The sequence below is a fragment of the Bombus terrestris genome, chromosome 11, assembly GCF_910591885.1.
Source record: "Bombus terrestris chromosome 11, iyBomTerr1.2, whole genome shotgun sequence".
NCBI lineage: Eukaryota > Metazoa > Arthropoda > Insecta > Hymenoptera > Apidae > Bombus > Bombus terrestris.
Window position 1 is genome coordinate 16302020 of NC_063279.1, and position 27655 is coordinate 16329674.

Below are 27655 nucleotides of genomic sequence, written 5' to 3' on the forward strand. Positions count from 1 at the left end.
CCAGGCAAGGTCAATTAATAACATCAACAAATACGATACCAAACAACCGTTACCGCTATTCCTAGTTGAACTAGAACCTAAAAACAACAACAAAGAAATATACGATATAGAAAAATTACTAAACACAATAGTAAAAGTGGAGCCACCTAGACATAAAAAAGAAATCCCACAATGCATAAGGTGCCAACAATACGGACACACTAAAAACTATTGCAATAGAACCCCGGCATGCGTTAAATGCGCAAAAAATCATCTCACGACACACTGCCCATTCACGGGAAAAGTAGAGGAGGTTAAATGCTACAACTGTAACGGAAACCACCCAGCCAGCTATAAAGGATGTGAAGTAAGAAAACAATTACAACGTAAACTGTTCCCGCCCCTACGAAGCAGGTCAATCACTAACACACAAGCCCAACAGGACAGCACAAAACCTGAAATAATTCCAAGTACAGAGCAAGCAACAAACACCAAACCTATCAGCACCAACACCATTGGTGGTCTAAGCTATGCTCAAGTAACCAGCCAATCAACACATACACACAACCAATACCACAGCAATAGTAACAACGACACTGCAGAAATCAAAGAACTGCTCAAACAATCCATAAAGAACACCGAAATGCTAACCAGAATGATAAGCGAACAAAACGCAGTACTCAAACAGCAAACCCAACAAATCACAGTCATGCTACAACTAATTACAAACGTGCTAAGCAAAAAATAAAAACGGACACTCTAAAAATAGCAGCCTGGAACTCAAACGGCCTACAACAACGGGCCCTCGAAACTAGAACATTCATATACAATAATAATATAGACATATTACTTGTCTCAGAAACACACTTCACTACAAAAAGCTATTTGAAAATACCATACTACACCATATATGATACCAAACACCCCTCAGGAAAAGCTCACGGAGGGACAGCAGTGATAGTCAGAAACGATATCAAACATTATCTACACAGCCAAGTTAACAAAGAATATTTACAAGCAACCACTGTTACAGTTCAAACTAGCAGCAACTACTTCCAGTTGTCAGCAGTATACGTGCCTCCGCGACACAAAATAACAACACAAATGTGGGAAGAATACTTACAGGACCTAGGGGACAAGTACATCGGAGCGGGAGACTACAACTCAAAGCACACGCTTTGGGGGTCAAGAAACATTACACCTCGAGGTAGAACATTGGAAAAATACATTAGAAATAATAACCTCAATATATTATCCACAGGAACACCGACACATTGGCCGACTGACCTGAACAAAAAACCAGATCTTCTGGACTTTGCAGTTACAAGGGGACTAAACACAAATAAACTAAAAATAACACCCAACCTCGAGCTCAGCTCCGATCATACACCCATAATAATTGAATACAGAAACAAACCAATTCACTATAGCAAACCAGAAACACTATGCAATAAAACCACCAAATGGCAAACTTTCAAAGAAATAATAGAAAGCAAAATAAACTGCAACATCCCGTTAAAAACTCCCGAACACATAGAACAGGCAGTAGCAACATTGACAGCAACTATTCAGGAAGCAGCAAGGACAACCACTACTCCCGAACCAACCAGCAGACAAACAATAACAATCCCGCAAGAAATACTCGACAAAATCAAAGAAAAAAGAAAAGCAAAAGCAAAATGGCAAAAATACAGAACCCGAGAAAACAAAAAACACTTAAACAAACTTGCAAAGGAAATAAAAAACAAAATAAAGGAGCACAACGATAACGAATTCGCAAAGTTCATAGGGACACTCTCCACACACGAGAACACCAACTATTCACTATGGAAAGCCACGAAAAAAATAAGGAAGCCAATAATACCCGTCCCGGCAATCAGAAAAGCAGATAACACATGGGCAAGAAGCAACGAAGAACAAGCTGAAGAATTCTCCAACCACCTCTACAACACATTCACACCACACATTATCAACAACAGCAACCTCAAAAGTCATACGGAGGAGGATCCACAAACCACTGCTACCACAGCCGACAAGGAATACACCATACCTAAAACATCGGCACAAGAAATTAGAAACATAATTGATAAAACAAAAAACAACAAAGCGCCAGGAATCGACCTAATTAATGGTAAAATCTTGAAAAACCTTCCGTCAAAAGCAATAAGATTAATGACAATAATATTCAATGCAATTCTAAGAATTCAATACTTCCCCAAACCACGGAAATTAGCACAGATTAAAATGTTACATAAACCAGGCAAAGACCCGCACCAAACTGCATCTTACAGACCAATATCACTGCTTCCAGTATTTTCCAAAATACTGGAAAAATAATATATTGCCGGATAAAAACAATAATAGAGACAAAAAAACTAATACCGGATCACCAATTTGGTTTCAGAAACAAACACTCCACGATAGAGCAAATGCACAGGCTTATAAACGAAATAATAGTAGCACTAGAAAACAAGGAATACTGCACAGCCCTCTTTATAGACATAGAGAAAGCATTCGATAAAATTAACCATGAAAGTCTACTACAAACAATTAGGAAACAATTCCGGGAGCAAATACACCAACTAATAAAATCCTACCTAAGCAGCAGAACCTTCGTAATAAAAATCAAGGACACGTATTCTCAAGTTAAAGACATCAAGGCCGGGCTACCACAAGGAAGCGTCCTAGGCCCAATACTATACACATTATACACGGCGAACATACCAACAAAAAAAAAACAAATAAAAACAAAAACATAAAAGAAAAACAAATAAAAGCAAACCCCAATAAATGCAACCATATTACATTCACTCTACGAAAAAAGATACCACCAAACATCCTATTGAACGGTACGCATATAACACAAACAAAGCATGTCAAATACCTAGGACTCCACTTAGATACACAACTCACATGGAAACTACATATCAAATCAATAGTAGAAAAAATACAGAAAACAAGGAGACAAATGCATTGGCTAACAAGCCGAGAATCCAAATTAAGCATAGAAAATAAATTAAAAATATATAAAACGATCATAAAACCAATCTGGACGTACGGAATACCATTATGGGGGACGGCAGCAATGAGCCATATAAACAAAATAGAGGTAATACAGGCTAAAATCCTTAGAACAATAGTAAACGGACCTTGGTACGTCAGAAACGAAGATATACGGAGGGACCTGGGAATCCCAACGGTCAAGGAAGAAATTAGCAGATACTCAGAAAAATACAAATCAAGAATAGCAACACACCCAAACCGGCTAGCTGCGGAAACGTACAAAACCATAAACATGGATAGAAGACTAAAAAGGAAGCACCCAGCAGACCTTATAAAGGACATAACCTAACAAACACGAGGATGGTACCCCGCTGGGGGTAGCCACCAACATGCTAATTTAACCGTTAAAAAATTCCACCAAATGTCCAAATTGGACAAATTGTGAATTTTAATAAATAAAAAAAAAAAAAAAACATAGGCTTACCTAGCACAAATCGTAGAGAAGAATATTATGACATTTGACGACGTAAACCATCTTGCGCGACGCTTTGTAAGAAAAATCGTAAATGAATGACAAATAATATTTAAAAGTAAAAGAAATCAAAACGTTTAGAAAACTAAAAACGGAAAGGCTCAAAAATATCTACAGTAGAATAACCTAAACCTCTACTAAATTAAACTTTATGTTTGTACTTTATGTTTGGCTGTTGAAATGATCCTGCCCTTCCAGAACTGTTTTACCCTCCTACCAAATTTCTAAAATCTAAACATGTTATGTAACAAGATAGTAGTGGAGAGTCCATTCAGAAAGAAACTAATATTTAATTGCGAATAACTAAAAAAACAGAGCCCGAAACGCAATTTTTTTTATCCTTGATTTTGACTTTATTTTAGTTTCAGGAAGCACCCCTTAAATATTTTTACACCTGTGGCCGAACATCCCGCATAATTCCATTAACGCGCACGCTATTAATACATTTACTGTAATTTGTATCAGTACAGATACAAGCTTTCTGTTATAATGTACTGTTATAAGGACTTTCTGTTATAATGTATTGCAATTTAATACAAATAAATATAAAGTTGCCGAGATTTTAAATAATATAAATATAAACGAGTTAAAGTTTTATAGCATGGCACTCGAGCATTGCCATACCAAATGCAATCTACGACATTTTACGCCGCCTTCGAAAAGATTGCTGCAGTATACTTATTATACTGTAATATGTAAATAGAGTAATCTTAACCATTGTTATCAACAGGGATCAAGCGAACTTAAAACACCGTGCACAACCACATACTCGAGGCTGTAAGAAATATCTGTCGTAATTCAATCAAAAATGAATATTATCTATGTATTGAGTTTGAGTTAGCTTCTCAAATCCGACCGACGCGAGGCGACTGACGACACTACGTGAAATAATAAAAAATATTATTTTCATAGAATAATGTTATCTAATTAATCATTCGCCTACTATTCTAATAATTGATTCGTTATTATTTCATGCAACCCAACCCTCTGGCAACGGCATTGAAAAATCTAAACCAAATCGGAAACATAGATCATATTCACTTTTAATTTAGCTGTAAATTATAATCATAGAGATATAAGGATAGAGTGCGAGGGCGAGCTGAGAAAGCGAAAGCGAAAGCGAAAGAGAACGCTGCATAAAGGCCTCTTGTGTCCTTGTCTAATAACGCATGCTCATTCGTATAGCAAACATATAAGTGTATAGCCAACACAAACATTGTCAGTGTCATGCCTGATTAGACAAGGACAGAAGACACTTTTATGCAGCGTTCTTTCTACTCCTATATCGCATCCACTTACACGATAATTTAAGATTATATGACTCGCGTACTCTAACTCTTTGTATATCTATGGTTATAATAGACATTTATTGCAGTCTCACAGTTGTTCGAAATTTTTAGTTTTACAACATGTCTAAGAATCATCGAAATGGAAAGGTAGGTAGCATTTCTGCACTTCCATCAAAATTACTATTAACAAATTGAACACTTTAAACACTCCATCCATTACATAAACCTCTATTATATAATTGTGATAGTATGACATATTTTTAATCTTCTAATCTATGACCTTCTATCTCTAATCTCTAATCTTCTATCTATGAGGAAACTTCCTTTCTGCTGTGACGTCCATATCTCATAAAAAGGTTAATTGAAAGTTAGTGGTTTTCACGTTCGTGTTCTATGTATATATGTAGCGCTTAAAGTTCTAAAACAGACAACAATTTAAATATCCCTGAAGGTCACCTTTTATGAACATTGTAAGTTATAATTTAATTTTATACATATAAGAAATCATTCATATTATAATATTGTAATATACATCTATATAGATATTGCATACATATGTATGTATGTTAGGTTAGAAAAATTTACCAAATATCCAGCTGGACAAATTGTAAAGTACAAATTAAATAAATAAAAATAAATAAATAAATAAAAAAAAAAAGAAAAAAAAAAGAAAGAAAAGATATGTATCTATATATATATACGTACAGCAAATTTCCAATTAGATGAATTTTTTACTGTATATTCCAAAAACAATATGTAAAACGATTTTAATTAATATTATCATTTGTCATTTTACATCTACCTATTTACAAAATTACTGTGGACTTGTCTAAAACCACCAGAAATGAATAACATAAAAACTTAGGACTTTACCGTGTCGCTGCTGTTAGTGCAAAAAGCACACGACCACAAAGTATTAGTAGTAGTAGTTGGTAATATTAGTATTGCTAACTACTATTACTAGTAATAAATATTAGTAATAGTGATTATGAAAACAGTCAATCATATACATTTTGAAAATATTTAGATTTTTTTCTTTGGTTATACTAAAATAAATTCTCTCTTATTTAAGCAAACGGCTCAAAAAATATTTGTTTAGGTATACAATATAATGTATATCTCCTATATGATCATAAAATGGTACATGTAACTTAGAAGAAACCATGTTTAGAACCTCGTATGACTGGTTACTACTTACAGACTTATTAATATGTGTAAATATTTATAGTATATTTAAGAGATTTATAGCCTAACAAAATGATAAGCCTCATTAAATAGATATAGCGACAAATGTTTTCTATCAGACTGTTTTAACATTATTAAGCGAACTATTAAGAATGATATTATTTTACAATTTTCATGTATAATAAAGATTTAGAGGTCGTCTTCAAATACTTTAACAAATCACTGAGTATCCTAAATCTAACTTACAAAAGGATATTATAAAAGATGTATACCAACTTTGTCTATCTGAAATATCTCTTATTACTTTAAATAACAGAAAATAGTTAGTTATAAAATATATTTAGATTCTAAAACAGATCTAATATAATGACGATGTATTTTCTTTTATATATATATATATATATATATATAATCACCATATATATATATATATATATATATGGTGATATCATATACAAAAGATCTTCAGAGTCCTTTCAAGACCTTTTAAGACCTTCATGTCAGTTTCATTTTTAAGTGAAATGTCTTATATTCCAATTTCATAAAATGTTGAATACTGAACATAAAAGTACTTCATTAGATTAATTGTAAAATTCAGTGTTACTAAGATTCCTTCTATCTTTCTTTACAGAAAGATTATTTTTATTAGTGTTTTTTAGATGTGTATGTGTGCATATATTGTTTATCGTAATGAGGCTTGTAATTTAGTACAACCTTTGCTTAGATAAGTACACGTTTAATATCTTAGATACAAACAAACAGTAAATAGTGACTATTATAAACAGCAGTGTTAGATTGTTGGCGTTATTCTTACAAGAATATTGATATTGAGACATTGTGAAAGTCTAAACCACACATATTTTTCATACCAGAAACACAATTTTTTGGCCTGCTCGAACCTTACAATTGTTATTTTTGGATGTTTTGTTGGGTAGTATATCAGTAACACTGCAAAATATAACAGAAATATTTCACAATGCAAGTAATAAATTCGACAAACTCAAATGTATGAGGAATTATTTTCAATATAATCCCTATTCTATTGAAGTCAGACATAAAAGTTATATGCCTTGACAACACAAATTCTACAGAGCGTTTTACCTTTTCGCCTACAAAGAAACTATTACAACAAAGTATGTCTTCCTCCTAATTTTTTGTAAATAATTCTTATTCTTCTCTTATTATTTGAAACAATAAAAATGAAGTGAACAGAGTTGGAGGAATACCCTGTATAATACTTACAGCAGCTACAATATCTACATAAATTTTAAAACATTTATCCTATTTAATATTTTTTAAATTTAAGTGACACAATATTAAACTTAATAATTGTCAATTGTATGAATTTAAAAGTTGTGTTCATGTGTTACAAAGCCTAAAAAACACGAAGAGTAACATGCAGTTTTGTAACAAAATTTTACTTGAAATCTTTTACGCAAACATTCTATGAAGATAAAAAGAACAGTACATATTTTCCTAAGACCTCTGTTATATGATTTTTTGCTGTTATATCCCAATTGGTTATAAGTTTCAAACATAATAATGATGAATGCACATAATTCTGTTCATATTCAATTGTCAGTAGTCATTGAAATCCATGATTGTTTTCCAGATTGGGGTTAGGTTATATAAACTTTTATATGAATAATCTAATATAAAAAAAGAATATTTATATGTATCTAATGTTGATATTGACAAGATTTTATGTAATTATTCTATTATACATATACAATTAGCGATATTTAATTTTATTACTAAATGTATACACATATTCGTATTTACGAGTTATATTTCTTTAAATATTTATACGCAATTATTCTTCAACCTATTTGTTATTAGAAGTAAAAATACTACTCTTATTTATGTAAAAATATCTCTAGAATCTTCAGGCGAATCTTCTTCTTCTTATCTTTTTAAATGGGACTAAATGTAACATTTAAACATGATAAATTATGTATGAATTTTTTTCTAAAGCTCAAAAATTGCCTTTATTATAACGTATAGTCTAACCTATATTCTAATATTCTACATTTCTGATATTTTAATGTATTCTAATATTCTAACGTATTCTAATATTTTATAACTCTGGTATTCTCATATATTCTAATATTCTATAATTCTGGTATTTTAATATATTCTAATATTTATATAAAAGCATTGTTCTTTATTACTTAACGTACATAATATACGTCACCGTGATTCTTCAGGACTAACGTTACTCTATTAAACCAGTTGCACTACCAGCCAAATCTGCATTAACGGATTCTGCTATTAGCTTTTGTGAACAGAAAGGCCGCAGATTTGATATTGGATCAGTTTTATTCGGTTATGTTAGCGGACTGTCAACAGAAATATAAGAAAACCTCGTGCAGCGGATCTTCGCAGAAATCAAACAGATTCTGTTCATTAATCTAATCTATCTATTTGTAATAAAATACTGGGAAAAATAATAAAAGATATACCGAAGAAAATAGTAAAAGTAAAATAAAAAAATATGGTCACAGTTATAATAATAGTTCGCCCGAGTTTAGTTCTGAATTGTCTAAATGTCTAAATATTGGCAAATTTTCTTCGCATTCTTCATTATCAGCAGACTGGTCTTCTTCGTCCATTGCTTGTTCTGGATTTATGTTACATGTTGATGGTTAATGGTTCTGATTGGATGTATGAGGTACGTAATAATGACGGTACTTTTGATTTACTTAAATTCTTTAGTTATTGCTTATGAACTCTGTTTTTAAGGCTAATGCATGAGATATATGGATCTGATGTTTCCGTAGCTCTATTAAATATATGTATGCTGTAAATTGTTCTTACAACTATTTTTGCAAGCGTGAAAATTGTCTATCATATTTGTAAAATTTGTTTTTAGATTCCGCTGCGTCTTCTGCTAAGTGGCCTTGAGATTAAAATGCATTGTTGAAAATCTGCCTGCTACGTATTAAAATTTTGTGTATTGTTTGTGGCATTGGATACCACGAGGATGCCGTTTTAAATAATTTTGCATTGTGAAAACAATGTGATTTAAATTTCTTTAAATCTATAGGAAATTGACAAGATATTGTTATTACAATCGTTCGTAAATTCTGGGGTAGGTTGATGTTTACACCTATTGTGTTTGCTAATATTTGTGTTTGTTGGAATGCTCGACGAGCTGCGTTCTCGTCATTTGAATTCTCGCTACCTGCAGGTTTAGGAATAACTGTTATATTTCTTTTTTTCAATGAAGAAGCTATTTTTTGTCGTCTTTTTGTTTTATTTACCATTTTTCAGTTCTCATTCTGCGAGATATATGAATGATGCATTCCAGAAATCGAATCCACGCATGAAGAGGACTGAAGTCACGTTGTAAATTTCCATTTTTTTTTTTTTTTTTTTTATTTAATTTGTACTTTACAATTTGTCCAGCTGGACATTCGGTCAATTTTTCTAGCTTTATTGCTAACTAACATGTGAATGGCCAGCCCTAACGGAATACCATCTTCTAGTTTATTTTATTTCTCTTCTATTTTATTTCTTTAGTGAGATCAGGGGGGTGTTTTCTCTTTAGTCTTCTTTTTATGAGATTTCTGCTCGTTTCAGCTGATTTGTATGTGTTGTCATTCTTTTCTTATATTTTTTTGCATATCTGCCGATTTTTTCTTTGATCGTTGGTATTTTTAGGTCTTTCCGTAAATCCTTGATTCTGACATACCATGGGGCCGTTGACTATTGCTCTGAGTATCTTCGATTGTAGCGACTCGAGTTTATTTATGTGACTCATTGCTGCTGTCTCCCATAGTGGTATTCCGTACGTTCAAATTAGTTTTATTATCGTTTTGTAAATTTTTAGTCTATTTTCCATGCTGAGCTTAGACTTTCGACTACTTATCCAGTACATCTGTCTTCCTTTTATCCGTATTTTGTCTATAATTGATTTAGTATGCTACTTCCATGTAAGTTGTGTGTCTAACTGGAGTCCTAGATATTTAACTTTTTGCTTTGTTTGTCTTATGTGCGTGCCATTCAATTGGATATTTGGTGGTTTCTGTTTTCGTAGTGTAAATGTAATATGGTTGCATTTATTGGGGTTTTCTTCTGTTTGTTTATCTTACAGCCATTTTGAATTACTTTTGCCGTTGTATGTTACTCGTGGGTTCTTCATTATCGAGATATTTGCAAAAAACAGTCGATACCACTACAGTCAATTCAGCCCATATGTGTGTATTTGTGAAGCTCACTAGCATAGCCGCTTGACGATCTGTTTACATCCATCAGTCATTGATCTGTTTACCTTGATGTTAAATTTTACAAAACTAAATAATCGTTTACAACTGCATATGTGAGACTGCAAGAGATTTTTCTAAAAATCTATTTCGACGACAATTTTGACAGTCGAACAATTAAATTCCTTGATATTATGGTTGAGATGTTTGCAATTTTTAATAATAGCAATACGATGTAAAAGGCTAATATGAATTGTAATTATATTATTATTTATTATCCAAAATCATAGTCAGCCGTTTTACGGTGTGACAGTTGGATTTAAAGATTAAGTCAAACTTAACGCAGGTCATTAATGATAATTTTTTTCACTATGCAGTTGTACACAGGACTGCAATATGAAGGATATATAATAGGAATACTCAATGAAATACTCAAGCTCGCCTAGCCTTTATTTATAGTTAATATATATTACCTGATACTATGACATAAACAAAATGTAAGATATGTAATGTGTTTTTTTTTTTGCGTGAGGAGGGGAAAATGCTGTTGCGCATGCCCAGTGACCCGCATCACTGGGTTATGTGGGACTCGGGCGGATGTTGTTGCCATACCCACTAAAAACCCCTCCTCCTTCTTCCTCTGCTTTGAGGACAGACAACCCCGGTAAAATAATAATAAATAATAAAGCTCAGAAGTAGTTGTCTATAATTTAATCCGATTATGTTTGCTCGAGATTTATGACAGTAGGCTTGAGCTCGAAGTGACACAACTGGTTACTAAACGTAGCCACGGTCACGGACCTCACTCCTGCTCGGACAGCCGAGGAGGACGGACGTGTCTAGACGGTCGTACTCTCCAGGTATAAGTGAATAGTGAAAAAGTGCTCCAAAGTAATAGTGCTGCAAAGTGATAGTGAGGAGGAAATAAAATAACAATGCAGATACCAACTATAAACATAGCAACAAAAGGAGAAACATATTATATAAAAACCAAACAAATTAACATGGAGACAGAAGAAACAAAAGAGCATCGGGGACAGGAAGATGGCAATTCAGAACATGAAAGATACTACCAGGACGAAAGCTGGAAGCCAGTGAAGGCTAGCAAAAAACGCAAAACAACCACAGACATAAGTGCCATAGGAAACCCAGTTACAGAAAAGCAGCGATGGCTGCAAGAATTACCATTAAGTAACTCCTTCAACTCTACTAACTGAAGAAATAGACGCTGACCCCGTAAATAAAACCACTATCCAAACAAACCATATTACAAAACCACCACCAATCTTTGTTGAGGCCCAAATAATAGACCCGCTCATCGATCTACTAAATAATCTAGATGAGAAAAACAACTACACAATAAAGCAAACAAAATTGGATCAAGTAAAAATACAAACAAACACACCAGAATCATTTAGGAAAGTTATAAAAGCATTAAAAGAAAAAAATGCTATCTACCACACGTATCAGCTTAAAACTGAAAGGAGCTATAAAATTGTCATAAGAGGATTGCATCCTAAAACCAACATACATAAACTAAGCGATGAGTTAGCTAAAATTGGACATCAAACAAGAACAATAAACAATATAACAAGATTCGACACAAAGCAACCACTACCACTATTCTTAATAGAACTTGAACCCAGAATCAATAACAAGGAAATATATGATATCAAACAAATACTAAACACAATAGTAACAGTCGAACCACCACGACACAAAAAAGATATACCTCAATGCATGCGGTGTCAACAATACGGACACACTAAAAACTACTGCAACAGAAGCCCAGCCTGCGTCAAGTGCGCAAAAAATTACTTAACTGTACACTGCCCATATTCAGGAAAAATAGAAAAAGTTAAATGCTTCAACTGTAACGGAAACCACCCAGCCAGCTATAAAGGATGTGAAGTAAGAAAACAACTACAACGTAAACTGTTCCCGCCCCTACGAAGCAGGACAAGCACTAACACACAAGCCCATCATGACAGCACAAAACCTGAAATATTACCAAATACAGAGCAAGCAATAAACACCAAACCTATCAGCACCAACACCATTGGTGGTCTAAGCTATGCTCAAGTAACCAGCCAACCAACACACACACATAACCAATACCACAGCAATAGTAACAACGACACTGCAGAAATCAAAGAACTGCTCAAACAATCCATAAAGAACACCGAAATGCTAACCAGAATGATAAGCGAACAAAACGCAGTACTCAAACAGCAAACCCAACAAATCACAGTCATGCTACAACTAATTACAAACGTGCTAAGCAAAAAATAAAAACGGACACTCTAAAAATAGCAGCCTGGAACTCAAACGGCCTACAACAACGGGCCCTCGAAACTAAAACATTCATATACAATAATAATATAGACATACTACTTGTCTCAGAAACACACTTCACTACAAAAAGCTATTTGAAAATACCATACTACACCATATATGATACCAAACACCCCTCAGGAAAAGCTCACGGAGGGACAGCAGTGATAGTCAGAAACGATATCAAACATTATCTACACAGCCAAGTTAACAAAGAATATTTACAAGCAACCACTGTTACAGTTCAAACTAGCAGCAACTACTTCCAGTTGTCAGCAGTATACGTGCCTCCGCGACACAAAATAACAACACAAATGTGGGAAGAATACTTACAGGACCTAGGGGACAAGTACATCGCAGCGGGAGACTACAACTCAAAGCACACGCTTTGGGGGTCAAGAAACATTACACCTCGAGGTAGAGCATTGGAAAAATACATTAGAAATAATAACCTCAATATATTATCCACAGGAACACCGACACATTGGCCGACTGACCTGAACAAAAAACCAGATCTTCTGGACTTTGCAGTTACAAGGGGACTAAACACAAATAAACTAAAAATAACACCCAACCTCGAGCTCAGCTCCGATCATACACCCATAATAATTGAATACAGAAACAAACCAATTCACTATAGCAAACCAGAAACACTATGCAATAAAACCACCAAATGGCAAACTTTCAAAGAAATAATAGAAAGCAAAATAAACTGCAACATCCCGTTAAAAACTCCCGAACACATAGAACAGGCAGTAGCAACATTGACAGCAACTATTCAGGAAGCAGCAAGGACAACCACTACTCCCGAACCAACCAGCAGACAAACAATAACAATCCCGCAAGAAATACTCGACAAAATCAAAGAAAAAAGAAAAGCAAAAGCAAAATGGCAAAAATACAGAACCCGAGAAAACAAAAAACACTTAAACAAACTTGCAAAGGAAATAAAAAACAAAATAAAGGAGCACAACGATAACGAATTCGCAAAGTTCATAGGGACACTCTCCACACACGAGAACACCAACTATTCACTATGGAAAGCCACGAAAAAAATAAGGAAGCCAATAATACCCGTCCCGGCAATCAGAAAAGCAGATAACACATGGGCAAGAAGCAACGAAGAACAAGCTGAAGAATTCTCCAACCACCTCTACAACACATTCACACCACACATTATCAACAACAGCAACCTCAAAAGTCATACGGAGGAGGATCCACAAACCACTGCTACCACAGCCGACAAGGAATACACCATACCTAAAACATCGGCACAAGAAATTAGAAACATAATTGATAAAACAAAAAACAACAAAGCGCCAGGAATCGACCTAATTAATGGTAAAATCTTGAAAAACCTTCCGTCAAAAGCAATAAGATTAATGACAATAATATTCAATGCAATTCTAAGAATTCAATACTTCCCCAAACCACGGAAATTAGCACAGATTAAAATGTTACATAAACCAGGCAAAGACCCGCACCAAACTGCATCTTACAGACCAATATCACTGCTTCCAGTATTTTCCAAAATACTGGAAAAATAATATATTGCCGGATAAAAACAATAATAGAGACAAAAAAACTAATACCGGATCACCAATTTGGTTTCAGAAACAAACACTCCACGATAGAGCAAATGCACAGGCTTATAAACGAAATAATAGTAGCACTAGAAAACAAGGAATACTGCACAGCCCTCTTTATAGACATAGAGAAAGCATTCGATAAAATTAACCATGAAAGTCTACTACAAACAATTAGGAAACAATTCCGGGAGCAAATACACCAACTAATAAAATCCTACCTAAGCAGCAGAACCTTCGTAATAAAAATCAAGGACACGTATTCTCAAGTTAAAGACATCAAGGCCGGGCTACCACAAGGAAGCGTCCTAGGCCCAATACTATACACATTATACACGGCGAACATACCAACAAAAAAAAAACAAATAAAAACAAAAACATAAAAGAAAAACAAATAAAAGCAAACCCCAATAAATGCAACCATATTACATTCACTCTACGAAAAAAGATACCACCAAACATCCTATTGAACGGTACGCATATAACACAAACAAAGCATGTCAAATACCTAGGACTCCACTTAGATACACAACTCACATGGAAACTACATATCAAATCAATAGTAGAAAAAATACAGAAAACAAGGAGACAAATGCATTGGCTAACAAGCCGAGAATCCAAATTAAGCATAGAAAATAAATTAAAAATATATAAAACGATCATAAAACCAATCTGGACGTACGGAATACCATTATGGGGGACGGCAGCAATGAGCCATATAAACAAAATAGAGGTAATACAGGCTAAAATCCTTAGAACAATAGTAAACGGACCTTGGTACGTCAGAAACGAAGATATACGGAGGGACCTGGGAATCCCAACGGTCAAGGAAGAAATTAGCAGATACTCAGAAAAATACAAATCAAGAATAGCAACACACCCAAACCGGCTAGCTGCGGAAACGTACAAAACCATAAACATGGATAGAAGACTAAAAAGGAAGCACCCAGCAGACCTTATAAAGGACATAACCTAACAAACACGAGGATGGTACCCCGCTGGGGGTAGCCACCAACATGCTAATTTAACCGTTAAAAAATTCCACCAAATGTCCAAATTGGACAAATTGTGAATTTTAATAAATAAATAAAAAAAAATATATATATGTCGGGTTGGCGTTAAGATTAGAGTTAGGGTTAAGGGCGTGAAACGAATCCCTATTGGTGCTAGACGTGATCATTATGCAATAGAGGAAATATTTACTAGTGCAAACATGACTATGATGGAATTGGACAAGTAATCGCGATAATTAGATACTCGAGAAACCAATGACAATGATCCTAGGCTCAATAACGAATCCGCGGTCAACGGGATGACGAACTCTACTTTTCTTCAGCGTCTAAGTTGTACTCAGTGTTAATACATGGGGCAATCACGTATCTGAGAATTACTTGTATCGTCGTTAAAATCGTACGGAAGAGTGTCTCTCCATCATGGTAACGCTGTCGAGGAAAACTATGATGGGTGTGCCTAAGGGCACGAAATCATCGGATTCGTGGAGAAAAGTCTTCGTTCGGAAAGTGAAGGAAATTGGTGTTACTGTTAATTGGTCAATTTCCATGTTGGTGGTTAGGGAAGGGTGCTAGCCGCCCTTAGGAGAAAGTTGCTATCGGATAGCGTTGTTCGTGAGAAAAATAGATTTCTCCAAGTTTCCTGTAGTTGGAACAAAGACTATTTGTCGGTTTGAAGGACTTTCGTTAAATAAATCTTAAGATTTATAGCGGGTCCTCGGGCTAGCTGAACATGTGCTGTGGAGAAGCGTCAACATCTGGTAATTGTTTTACTCGAAGAATAGAGTCTGCGTGTGGCGAGCCACGGGACAGAAATCGTTGAAATGCTTACCGTCGTCCCAAGTATTTCTTTTAAGGAGAGCTATAGAGTTACTTCATGCCTTTGTTAGACAAAGCGTTCATCCCTTGACCGCGGCTACGTTCGGCGACTGGTTGTCGCCTCGAGCCCAAGCTCACTATCACAAATCTCGAATAAGTACAGTCGGATCGAATGACAACAATTTCTTAGTACGGCTATGGTGAAATCTGGATTACAGTACTAAGGGATCTTCCCAAAGTTCCAAAGGGAAGGTTCCGGTGTTCTTTTATCTCCGACATATATATACATTAATAAGAAATACCAATTGAAAACATGTACTGATTTTCTCAATCAATTCTAGTATATAAGAGAATAACAATGTTACTATTTATAACTTTAAATTAATTTATAATTGTTTACCACTATATTATTTAGTAAATAATTAGCTTCTTTTAAAATTACATTATTACAGATGTCCATTCATTGGGGTATAGCAGGTGCTGGAAAAATATCACATGATTTTGTAACATGCTTACGAACATTACCAGAATCCGAACATGTAGTTCTTGCAGTAGCGGCACGTGAACTATCAAGGGCACAGAACTTTTCTAGCTTACATAAAATTAAAAAGGCGTTCGACAATTATGTAGAGCTAGCGGAAGACAAGAATATTGGTATGTTTCATGTTTTTTTAAGCTGAATTAATATAGAAATAATCTTTTTATAAACGTTTTTGAACGTTATTGAATCTAACAAATCCGCCTTACTCTCCTTCTCTCTGGAAACGCAAGAGCACGCAAGGGCAAGAGAACGTACGTTCAGTTCCTCGCTTCACAGTTCCGCCTGGGCAGGCGACCTAAACGGACGTGCGAAACAGTGCTCCAGTGAAAGTGCGGCAAGAGAGAAGAGAAAGGGACAAAGTTAACGCCAAAAATAGACAAAACGTGGAATCATGCAGATTCCACCAATAAAAATAATTAACTCCGGTGAAACATTTTTCATAAATAAAGCTACAGACTCTACATATGTAGAGAAAAATTATGATATTATGGAAACAACACAATCCGACGGGGAACAAAACATACCAATACACCAGGAAGAAAGCTGGACGGTGGCAACCTCCAGCAAAAAACGGAAGGTAACCCCGCTCGCAAGCGCGAGGAAAATCGATACATACGAAAAAAAACAGTGGCTACAAGATATCAAGCTGCACAATCCATTCAGCGCACTGCCAGAAGAGGCAGCAACGGACCCAACGGAAAGACCGACAAACCGTACTCCCAAACCACCACCGATATACATAGACGCAAAAATAATTGACCCCCTCATCGAACTACTAAACAACATCGCAGGGAAAGACAACTATATCATCAAACAGATAAAAATAGACCAGGTGAAAATGCAAACCAACACCCCAGAAATATTCACAAAAATTACAAGATCACTAAAGGAAAAAAACGCAGCATACCACACTTTTCAGCTCAAAACCGACAAAAGCTACAAAGCAGTAATCAGGGGACTACACTCAAAAACAAATACCGGAAAAATAAGTGAAGAACTGGCAAAAATCGGACACCAGGTAAGGTCAATTAATAACATCAACAAATACGATACCAAACAACCATTACCGCTATTCCTAGTTGAACTAGAACCTAAAAACAACAACAAAGAAATATACGATATAGAAAAATTACTAAACACAATAGTAAAAGTGGAGCCACCTAGACATAAAAAAGAAATCCCACAATGCATAAGGTGCCAACAATACGGACACACTAAAAACTATTGCAATAGAACCCCGGCATGCGTTAAATGCGCAAAAAATCATCTCACGACACACTGCCCATTCACGGGAAAAGTAGAGGAGGTTAAATGCTACAACTGTAACGGAAACCACCCAGCCAGCTATAAAGGATGTGAAGTAAGAAAACAATTACAACGTAAACTGTTCCCGCCCCTACGAAGCAGGTCAATCACTAACACACAAGCCCAACAGGACAGCACAAAACCTGAAATAATTCCAAGTACAGAGCAAGCAACAAACACCAAACCTATCAGCACCAACACCATTGGTGGTCTAAGCTATGCTCAAGTAACCAGCCAATCAACACATACACACAACCAATACCACAGCAATAGTAACAACGACACTGCAGAAATCAAAGAACTGCTCAAACAATCCATAAAGAACACCGAAATGCTAACCAGAATGATAAGCGAACAAAACGCAGTACTCAAACAGCAAACCCAACAAATCACAGTCATGCTACAACTAATTACAAACGTGCTAAGCAAAAAATAAAAACGGACACTCTAAAAATAGCAGCCTGGAACTCAAACGGCCTACAACAACGGGCCCTCGAAACTAAAACATTCATATACAATAATAATATAGACATACTACTTGTCTCAGAAACACACTTCACTACAAAAAGCTATTTGAAAATACCATACTACACCATATATGATACCAAACACCCCTCAGGAAAAGCTCACGGAGGGACAGCAGTGATAGTCAGAAACGATATCAAACATTATCTACACAGCCAAGTTAACAAAGAATATTTACAAGCAACCACTGTTACAGTTCAAACTAGCAGCAACTACTTCCAGTTGTCAGCAGTATACGTGCCTCCGCGACACAAAATAACAACACAAATGTGGGAAGAATACTTACAGGACCTAGGGGACAAGTACATCGGAGCGGGAGACTACAACTCAAAGCACACGCTTTGGGGGTCAAGAAACATTACACCTCGAGGTAGAACATTGGAAAAATACATTAGAAATAATAACCTCAATATATTATCCACAGGAACACCGACACATTGGCCGACTGACCTGAACAAAAAACCAGATCTTCTGGACTTTGCAGTTACAAGGGGACTAAACACAAATAAACTAAAAATAACACCCAACCTCGAGCTCAGCTCCGATCATACACCCATAATAATTGAATACAGAAACAAACCAATTCACTATAGCAAACCAGAAACACTATGCAATAAAACCACCAAATGGCAAACTTTCAAAGAAATAATAGAAAGCAAAATAAACTGCAACATCCCGTTAAAAACTCCCGAACACATAGAACAGGCAGTAGCAACATTGACAGCAACTATTCAGGAAGCAGCAAGGACAACCACTACTCCCGAACCAACCAGCAGACAAACAATAACAATCCCGCAAGAAATACTCGACAAAATCAAAGAAAAAAGAAAAGCAAAAGCAAAATGGCAAAAATACAGAACCCGAGAAAACAAAAAACACTTAAACAAACTTGCAAAGGAAATAAAAAACAAAATAAAGGAGCACAACGATAACGAATTCGCAAAGTTCATAGGGACACTCTCCACACACGAGAACACCAACTATTCACTATGGAAAGCCACGAAAAAAATAAGGAAGCCAATAATACCCGTCCCGGCAATCAGAAAAGCAGATAACACATGGGCAAGAAGCAACGAAGAACAAGCTGAAGAATTCTCCAACCACCTCTACAACACATTCACACCACACATTATCAACAACAGCAACCTCAAAAGTCATACGGAGGAGGATCCACAAACCACTGCTACCACAGCCGACAAGGAATACACCATACCTAAAACATCGGCACAAGAAATTAGAAACATAATTGATAAAACAAAAAACAACAAAGCGCCAGGAATCGACCTAATTAATGGTAAAATCTTGAAAAACCTTCCGTCAAAAGCAATAAGATTAATGACAATAATATTCAATGCAATTCTAAGAATTCAATACTTCCCCAAACCACGGAAATTAGCACAGATTAAAATGTTACATAAACCAGGCAAAGACCCGCACCAAACTGCATCTTACAGACCAATATCACTGCTTCCAGTATTTTCCAAAATACTGGAAAAATAATATATTGCCGGATAAAAACAATAATAGAGACAAAAAAACTAATACCGGATCACCAATTTGGTTTCAGAAACAAACACTCCACGATAGAGCAAATGCACAGGCTTATAAACGAAATAATAGTAGCACTAGAAAACAAGGAATACTGCACAGCCCTCTTTATAGACATAGAGAAAGCATTCGATAAAATTAACCATGAAAGTCTACTACAAACAATTAGGAAACAATTCCCTGAGCAAATACACCAATTAATAAAATCCTACCTAAGCAGCAGAACCTTCGTAATAAAAATTAAGGACACACATTCTCAAGTTAAAGACATCAAGGCCGGGGTACCACAAGGAAGCGTCCTAGGCCCAATACTATACACATTATACACGGCGAACATTCCAACAACTACCAACAGCACAGTATTGACATTCGCGGACGACACAGCTATACTAGTCAGGCATACTAACCCAGAAACGGCAGTCAAAATACTACAAGAACATATCGTAAAAATAGAAAATTGGCTACAAGAAAAACAATTAAAAGCAAACCCCAATAAATGCAACCATATTACATTCACGCTACGGAAAAAGATACCACCAAACATCCTATTGAACGGCACGCATATAACGCAAACAAAGCATGTCAAATACCTAGGACTCCACTTAGATCAAAAACTCACCTGGAAACTACACATCAAATCAATAGTAGAAAAAATACAGAAAACAAGGAGACAAATGCATTGGCTAACAAGCCAAAAATCCAAACTAAGCACAGAAAATAAATTAAAAATATATAAAACGATCATAAAACCAATCTGGACGTACGGAATACCATTATGGGGGACGGCAGCAATGAGCCATATAAACAAAATAGAGGTAATACAGGCTAAAATCCTCAGAACAATAGTAAACGAACCTTGGTACGTCAGAAACGAAGATATACGGAGGGACCTGGGAATGCCAACGGTCAAGGAAAAAATTAGCAGATACTCCGAGAAATACAAATCAAGAATAGCAACACACTCAAACCGGCTAGCTGCGGAAACATACAAAACCATAAATATGGACAGAAGACTAAAAAGGAAGCACCCAGCAGACCTTATAAAGGACATAACCTAGCAAACACGAGGATGGTACCCCGCTGGGGGTAGCCACCAACATGCTAATTTAACCGTTAAAAAATTCCACCAAATGTCCAAATTGGACAAATTGTGAATTTTAATAAATAAATAAAAAAAAAAGTTCCTCGCTTGAGTGCGACCCATACCATGGTTCCTTTGAGACCTCTTATCCTCATAATGAGTGGAATACGTTACAATAGAAAACAAATTTGGCCTTGAAAATCATGCTCCAGATCAATTTTGCACAAACATTTTATTACAAATCTCCACCGATCCAGATGTTTAGAATCACGCTACGGTGGTTTTTACACATACTTTTCATACACCCTGTACATTGTACACTGTACATACTCGCCACTCGGCAAGGAAATCATACACGCAATTCATTTACCACTCGTTTTTTCATCACTTCGACAATTTCTAACTTCGCATGCGCAATTACTCTACAGATACGCACCTCTGAAATACCGAAAGCTAAATACGATAGCCAGTTTTTGTGAAATAACACAAAATTGTTGTAATCTATTGTTTTGTATTTTTTTACATTTACAGATGTCGTATATATTGGAACGTTACATCCTCAACACTTTGACATTGCAAAGTTAATGTTAAATCATGGGAAACATGTTTTATGTGAAAAACCTTTAACTATGAATTTGAAGCAAACAACAGAGTTGATAAATTTAGCAAAGCAGAAGAAGTTGTTCTTAATGGAAGGTATTTGGAGTAGATGTTTTCCTATATATGAAACTCTTAAAAAAGAAATTGAATCCGGAAGTATTGGAGATGTTCATCAAGTTCTTGTATCCTTCGGATTTAGAATGCCAGATGTTCAACGACTCAAGTACGTAAACGATGTTTGTTTTGTCCTTTGTATGCATTTTAAAATTAAAATTGTGGATGAAATTATAATTCACAATACTGCATGTAAGTAAGAAAGATGGTGTCTACTGAGACAATTTTTAATGTTAAGATTTGCTAGGTTGGATATAAAGGTTTTTATTTTCTTTACATTAAAACTGCATACAAATGGACTTTTTGTGTGTCAGAACAGTCGTCGATATATTAGGTCATCCCATAAATTCGTGCCGACTTTTGTGTATACATTTCATGTGTCGATTTATAAACATACGGCAATAAGGGACCAATTTTTTTTTTATTTTTTTTTTATTGAAATTCACAATTTGTCCAATTTGGACATTTGGTGGCATTTTTTAACAGTTATATTAGCATGTTGGTGGCTACCCCCAGCGGGGTACCATCCTCGTGTTTGCTAGGTTATGTCCTTTATAAGGTCTGCTGGATGCTTCCTTTTTAGTCTTCTGTCCATGTTTATGGTTTTGTACGTTTCCGCAGCTAACCGGTTTGGGTGTGTTGCTATTCTTGATTTGTATTTTTCTGAGTATCTGCTAATTTCTTCCTTGACCGTTGGGATTCCCAGGTCCCTCCGTATGTCTTCGTTTCTGACGTACCAAGGTCCGTTTACTATTGTTCTAAGGATTTTAGCCTCCATTTTGTTTATATGGCTCATTGCTGCCGTCCCCCATAATGGTATTCCGTACGTCCAGATTGGTTTTATGATCGTTTTATATATTTTTAATTTATTTTCTATGCTTAATTTGGATTTTCGGCTTGTTAGCCAATACACATTTGTCTCCTTGTTTTCTGTATTTTTTCTACTATTGATTTGATATGTAGTTTCCATGTGAGTTGTGTATCTAAGTGGAGTCCTAGGTATTTGACATGCTTTGTTTGTGTTATATGCGTGCCGTTCAATAGGATGTTTTGTGATATTTTTTTTCGCAGCGTGAATGTAATATGGTTGCATTTATTGGGGTTTGCTTTTATTTGTTTTTCTTGTAGCCAATTTTCTATTTTTGTGATATGTTCTTGTAGTATTTTGAGTGCCGTTTCTGGGTTAGTATGCCTGACTAGTGTAGCTGTGTCGTCCGCGAATGTCAATACTTTGCTGTTGATAGTTGTTGGTATGTTCGCCGTGTATAATGTGTATAGTATTTGGCCTAGAGAGGGACCAATGCACTTGAGAAATGGAAAGAAGTTGTACAACGAGAGAGGGATTACATTTTTTCATGAAACTGAAAGGTATGTAAACAACCTTAACATATATAACCGCTCGAAAAACGGAACGAACTTATGGGATGACCTAATACATAGCCAAAGTTGAGAGAAAGTCCAAAAACAGTATCATTATCGTTGTTACAAATCTTCAAAGCACAGATACCGTCGAGTGTGTGCTGTCAACGTTGTCATAGAGTGTTATCAGCGTTGTCATAGACTGTTGTCAGCGTATTTTAAAAAGAATCGTTGTAACGAAGATAGTGAGTGACGAATAGTGATTGCGCAAACATAGATTGCCGGAGCATCAAACGATATCGTAACAATCATACCGTTACCAAATCTACTAGCACTATACCATTTTCCTACATATATATATGCCTAAGATACAATAAGTTACATATATATAAAATATGTATGTATGTATATTTCAATATTCCTATAAGATATACAGGGTATATTGTTTAATACTAACCACAATTTTTCGAGTGTTTCCAATAATATTGTAACCTCGCGTGAAAAGGTCCGCGCGACGTCCTTCATTGTCTAACCGTCAAGGCCCAAGCACCGTTAGAGAAACCCTCAATAAACCTAAGGCCCCACCATAAACCGAGTCTTATTAGTTGGCAGGAAGCTTTAATCGTACAAGTATTTTCAGTTTATTACTGGTACTTAAAAGGTCCTTAGGTCTATTGTACATTCTTCCAAATTACGGAGAAAGGAAGTAGTTACCTAATGGGAAAAACGAAATAATTGCATAACGGAAAAGCTGGTTTTTCCCATAAATAATGTCGCCCATGAATCACATTGGTAAGAGGCTTCCTCCCATCTTCCTTCCCAAACATCGGTCATAACCAATCAGCATCGCGGATCATTGCCCTCACTTTCCTAACTAAAAATGTAAGCAACGAATCCGCGTTCTTTGTTCAAAGGGCACACCCATACTGAGCTTTCCTTCGTAATCACATCAGAACAAACTTCAGAGTTCCTTCGGCTCTCACAGTGCCTACAGTTCCTAGAGTTTCTTCGGCTCTCACAATACCTACATGTCCGAGAGTTCCTTCGGCTCTCACGGTGCCCAGAGTTCCTACAGTTCCTTCATCTCTCAGACTGTTCCTACTGCTCCGACTGCTCCTACTTCTACTGTTTCTACGCCATCAGGAGAATCACTATATTGGTTCTCATAACCAACGCACAGTCAAGGTCAACATATATACGGATTCTATCATCTAAGAATAATCCTTCTCATAATCCATATCATAATCAACGGCGTTACTACTTTGTGTGATTGTATAAAGTGTTGAAAATACATAATTTATAATTCTGTGAATCATAGTGTTATACTAACTGAATCACCCCTATTATCCTAACCGAAATCAGGTGATCGAACTATTCGTGGTGTCCATTATTATAATCGTAACGGGAATTTACGACTTCCGTCGACGCGTATTCTCGCGACCGCATCTCCCCGTGATAGCTCGAAAGTACAAATATGCTAAAGAATTATTTTGAACAAAAGACATTAATTAGTTTTCGGCTCGCTGTACATTTGGATATTAAAAATTTCTCAATAATTTTTTTTGTTGAAGTGATTCTCACTTTTAGGAAAAAATAGCCTTTTCTAGGAACATGCCTTGCACAGATGATGCAGCGGGGCACAGATAGACCAGTATTTCTTAATTATATAAACACCCATAGGCCCATGGCTTCGGAGCTCTTTTGTAAAATAACGCTACCAGCGTTCGGATCTGGACTAGCATACACTGTACCTATACTTAGACTTAAATATATTTCTATTATACATTCATCCACACATTTCCTCTGTCTATTACGAGATAAACCTCAACACTTTTTCCATGAAAATTCAAGACCACCTCAACGTTTTTAAATGACAACGTGTATCGAGTCCGGCCGAATAACATGTAAAAACGGACACGACACAATTCTATGTACAAAAGTAAGAAAAAAATATAGAATAAAGGCTTTTCATTCTCGGCTGTTCTCGAGAAAATCGAGCTTGAAAATTTATCAAGTATATTTGAACATAGCTAATTTCGGACTGGTGAGGAATAAATAATCCACAAGAGATCATCATACGTGCAAAAATAAGTCAAAAATGTAGAATAAAATTTTTTCATAAGACGCTTTGTTTCTGTACAAAAAAATAAATTTGAAAATTTATCATACGTATGTACTAGGCTAATTCTTAACTAAACATGTCGAACCGCTATTTTTCTGAAAATAAAATTTTTAACGGAAAAATTTTGTTCTATATTTTCGACTTATTTTCATAAGTAGAATGTCCTCCTGTCGATTCTGTCCAATCTAAAATTAGCCAAGTATATTCGGAAAATTTTCAAACTTCATTTTCTCGAAAAACAAGCCGAAAGTGAAAAAATGTTATTCGATATCCCTTTCTTATTTTTTCACAAAGATCACATTGTGCCCACTTTTACATATTATTCGGCCGGATCCTCTATGTATGTATTTTGGACTTCGCGGAGTTGTTGCAATCGTCAAAATGAGTACAATAACCTACTATATCATGATTTTGAGATAATCTTGACATGAATTGAAAATTGACCTTGACCTTGAAAATTGACCTTGAACTCGGAAATTTAAATTGGAGCAATAAGCAGTAGATGATTGTAGTGTGTAATGCGAAGCAGTATTATTGTGTGTTGTCGGCGAATTCTTCAAATAAGCTTATTAGTTTGACAGTTTTAATTTTATTTTGAATATCTAATTCGATCGAAATAAAGTAATTTTTCATCTTCCTTTTGTTGATCCAATCTAAATTTTTTAATTCAAAGTCATCTGAAGGTCATAGTATGGTGGAATTTGAATTCTTCTTGGGATCAGCTACAACTCTAGGAAGCTCAAAATATATAATATTGTATACGGTGCCACTTTAAAAAGTCAAGGTCATGTTGACCTTTTATTAAGCAATAATTTGTCGGAAATTTTTAATATCCAAATGTGTAGTGAAACAAAAATTGATTAACTTTTATTTAAAACACTTCTTTGTAAAATTATCGGAAATGCTTGAAAAATACTGGTCATTCTCAAAGGATAAAATTTACCGAATGTCCAACTGGACAAATTTTTAAAGTGCAAATTAAATAAAAAAAAAAAAATCTTATAAGATATACCCTCTATATCGGTATATTGAAATCGATACAATAAATCATATTTTATACAATTTACTTCGCCTTCTTGTATTCCGCGTTTTTGACGTTTTCCAAATATTTCTATAGGTAAATGACTCAGCATCAAACTTCCTACATTTATAATACGTTGTGTATTAACGACTGCAATTTAATTTCTGTGTATCTGTAATATTCATTAATTCTTTATTCTAGGCAGTATGCTAAAATCTATTAATTTTTATTAAATGCATAATACATTGCAAAATGCATTATATATTTAAGTCAAACTTATTATATTACAAAATACGTTAATCTGTTTAGCATAAAAAGTCTAGGAGGCGGTACCATATTGGACTTGGGCGTGTATGGAATTCAATTTGCTTGTTTAATATTTAATAACGAAACACCTCATACTGTACAAGCTGCTGGGTGCTTAAATGAAGAGGGGGTTGATCAATCTGTATCTACTACCTTTCTTTACAAAGGAAACCGTACTGCAACCATTATTACTCACTGTCTAGTTGATTTACCGAATGAAGCTTACATCATTGGTACAAAAGGAATGATAAAAGTTCCGAACTTTTGGTGTCCTACAACGGTAGAATTGCCAAGTGGTAAAATAAATATACCACTTCCTGAAACTGAATATAAGTTTAATTTTATCAACAGCGTTGGATTTGTTTATGAAGCTAATGAAGTTCGCAATTGCATTTTAGCAGGTACTGTTTACCTATACTTTAGCGTGTTTTGAGATTTTCTTTAAATTCAAAGTATTATTCACAAATTACCAATTAATTAATATTCACTTTAACCAAACAACAAAAACATTTGAATCGTTTGAATGCCACTTAATCTTTACTAACCGAAAAATATGAAACAGTACAATCTCAGCGGTATCCGTAACACTCCTTTAACTACCTCAAAATGAGCATTCTTATGTAGTTACAAGTTTGTAAAAATATTATAATTCTGTTTTAGAATTTTTAGTTACATATTATTAAACCAGGCGCATCATCAATTGTATTGTACCTCTGTATAAACCATCCGCGGTAGCATTTTTCGATATAAGATACAAGTAGCGAATGTCTTATATGCATTATATGTGCCCTATGTCCTATAGCAATGGAATGGTTAAACAAGAACAAGAGATATTACAGTGATCAACGCGAATTTAAATTTGCGATATGCATTAGAAGATCTTTGTAGAATGATCCATCCTAAACAAACATCTGAAAAATATAGTCCTTCTTGGAGCATTCATCTTTTACTGTTGACTTTCTTTCTGAAAATTCTTTACTAACTATATTTACTAACTAGATTTACCAGTGCCAAGATAGCAATTAAATTCAAGTGTCGATGACGATAATGTCATACTTACGAAAAGCTTCTCTTTTGTTATTAGTTGTTTCCGAAAAAAATTTATTGCGTCGAATAATTGACAGTAAATAATGTTCCATAAATATATATAATTATATATTTCAATATCTTTTAGTTAACTAAATATAGTTA

At 35.1% G+C, this 27655-nt stretch overlaps 1 protein-coding gene and 1 long non-coding RNA gene across 9 annotated transcripts in view; one reads left to right on the forward strand and one right to left on the reverse strand.

Moving 5' to 3' along the window:
- The first annotated feature begins 4753 nt into the window (after positions 1–4753).
- LOC100649548 (trans-1,2-dihydrobenzene-1,2-diol dehydrogenase) overlaps positions 4754–27655 on the forward strand; it is a 28279-nt gene continuing 5377 nt past the window's right edge. For 2 of the 8 annotated variants that reach the window (XR_007225784.1, XM_048410255.1), the window contains exons 1-5: positions 4754–4950; positions 8579–8659; positions 16395–16596; positions 21474–21765; positions 26468–26865. Coding sequence is in view for 7 of the 8 variants with exons in the window: in XM_048410255.1 (XP_048266212.1) it covers positions 4924–4950; positions 8579–8659; positions 16395–16596; positions 21474–21765; positions 26468–26865 (1000 nt within the window). In the remaining variant the exon portion in view is untranslated. The other 6 variants (XM_048410256.1, XM_048410257.1, XM_048410258.1 and 3 more) reach the window with 6 other exon arrangements.
- Positions 6409–8356, reverse strand: LOC125385977. The gene is made up of 2 exons (XR_007225785.1): positions 8169–8356; positions 6409–6936 (listed from the first exon to the last, which is right to left on the reverse strand). It is a non-coding gene; the product is annotated as an uncharacterized LOC125385977 (long non-coding RNA).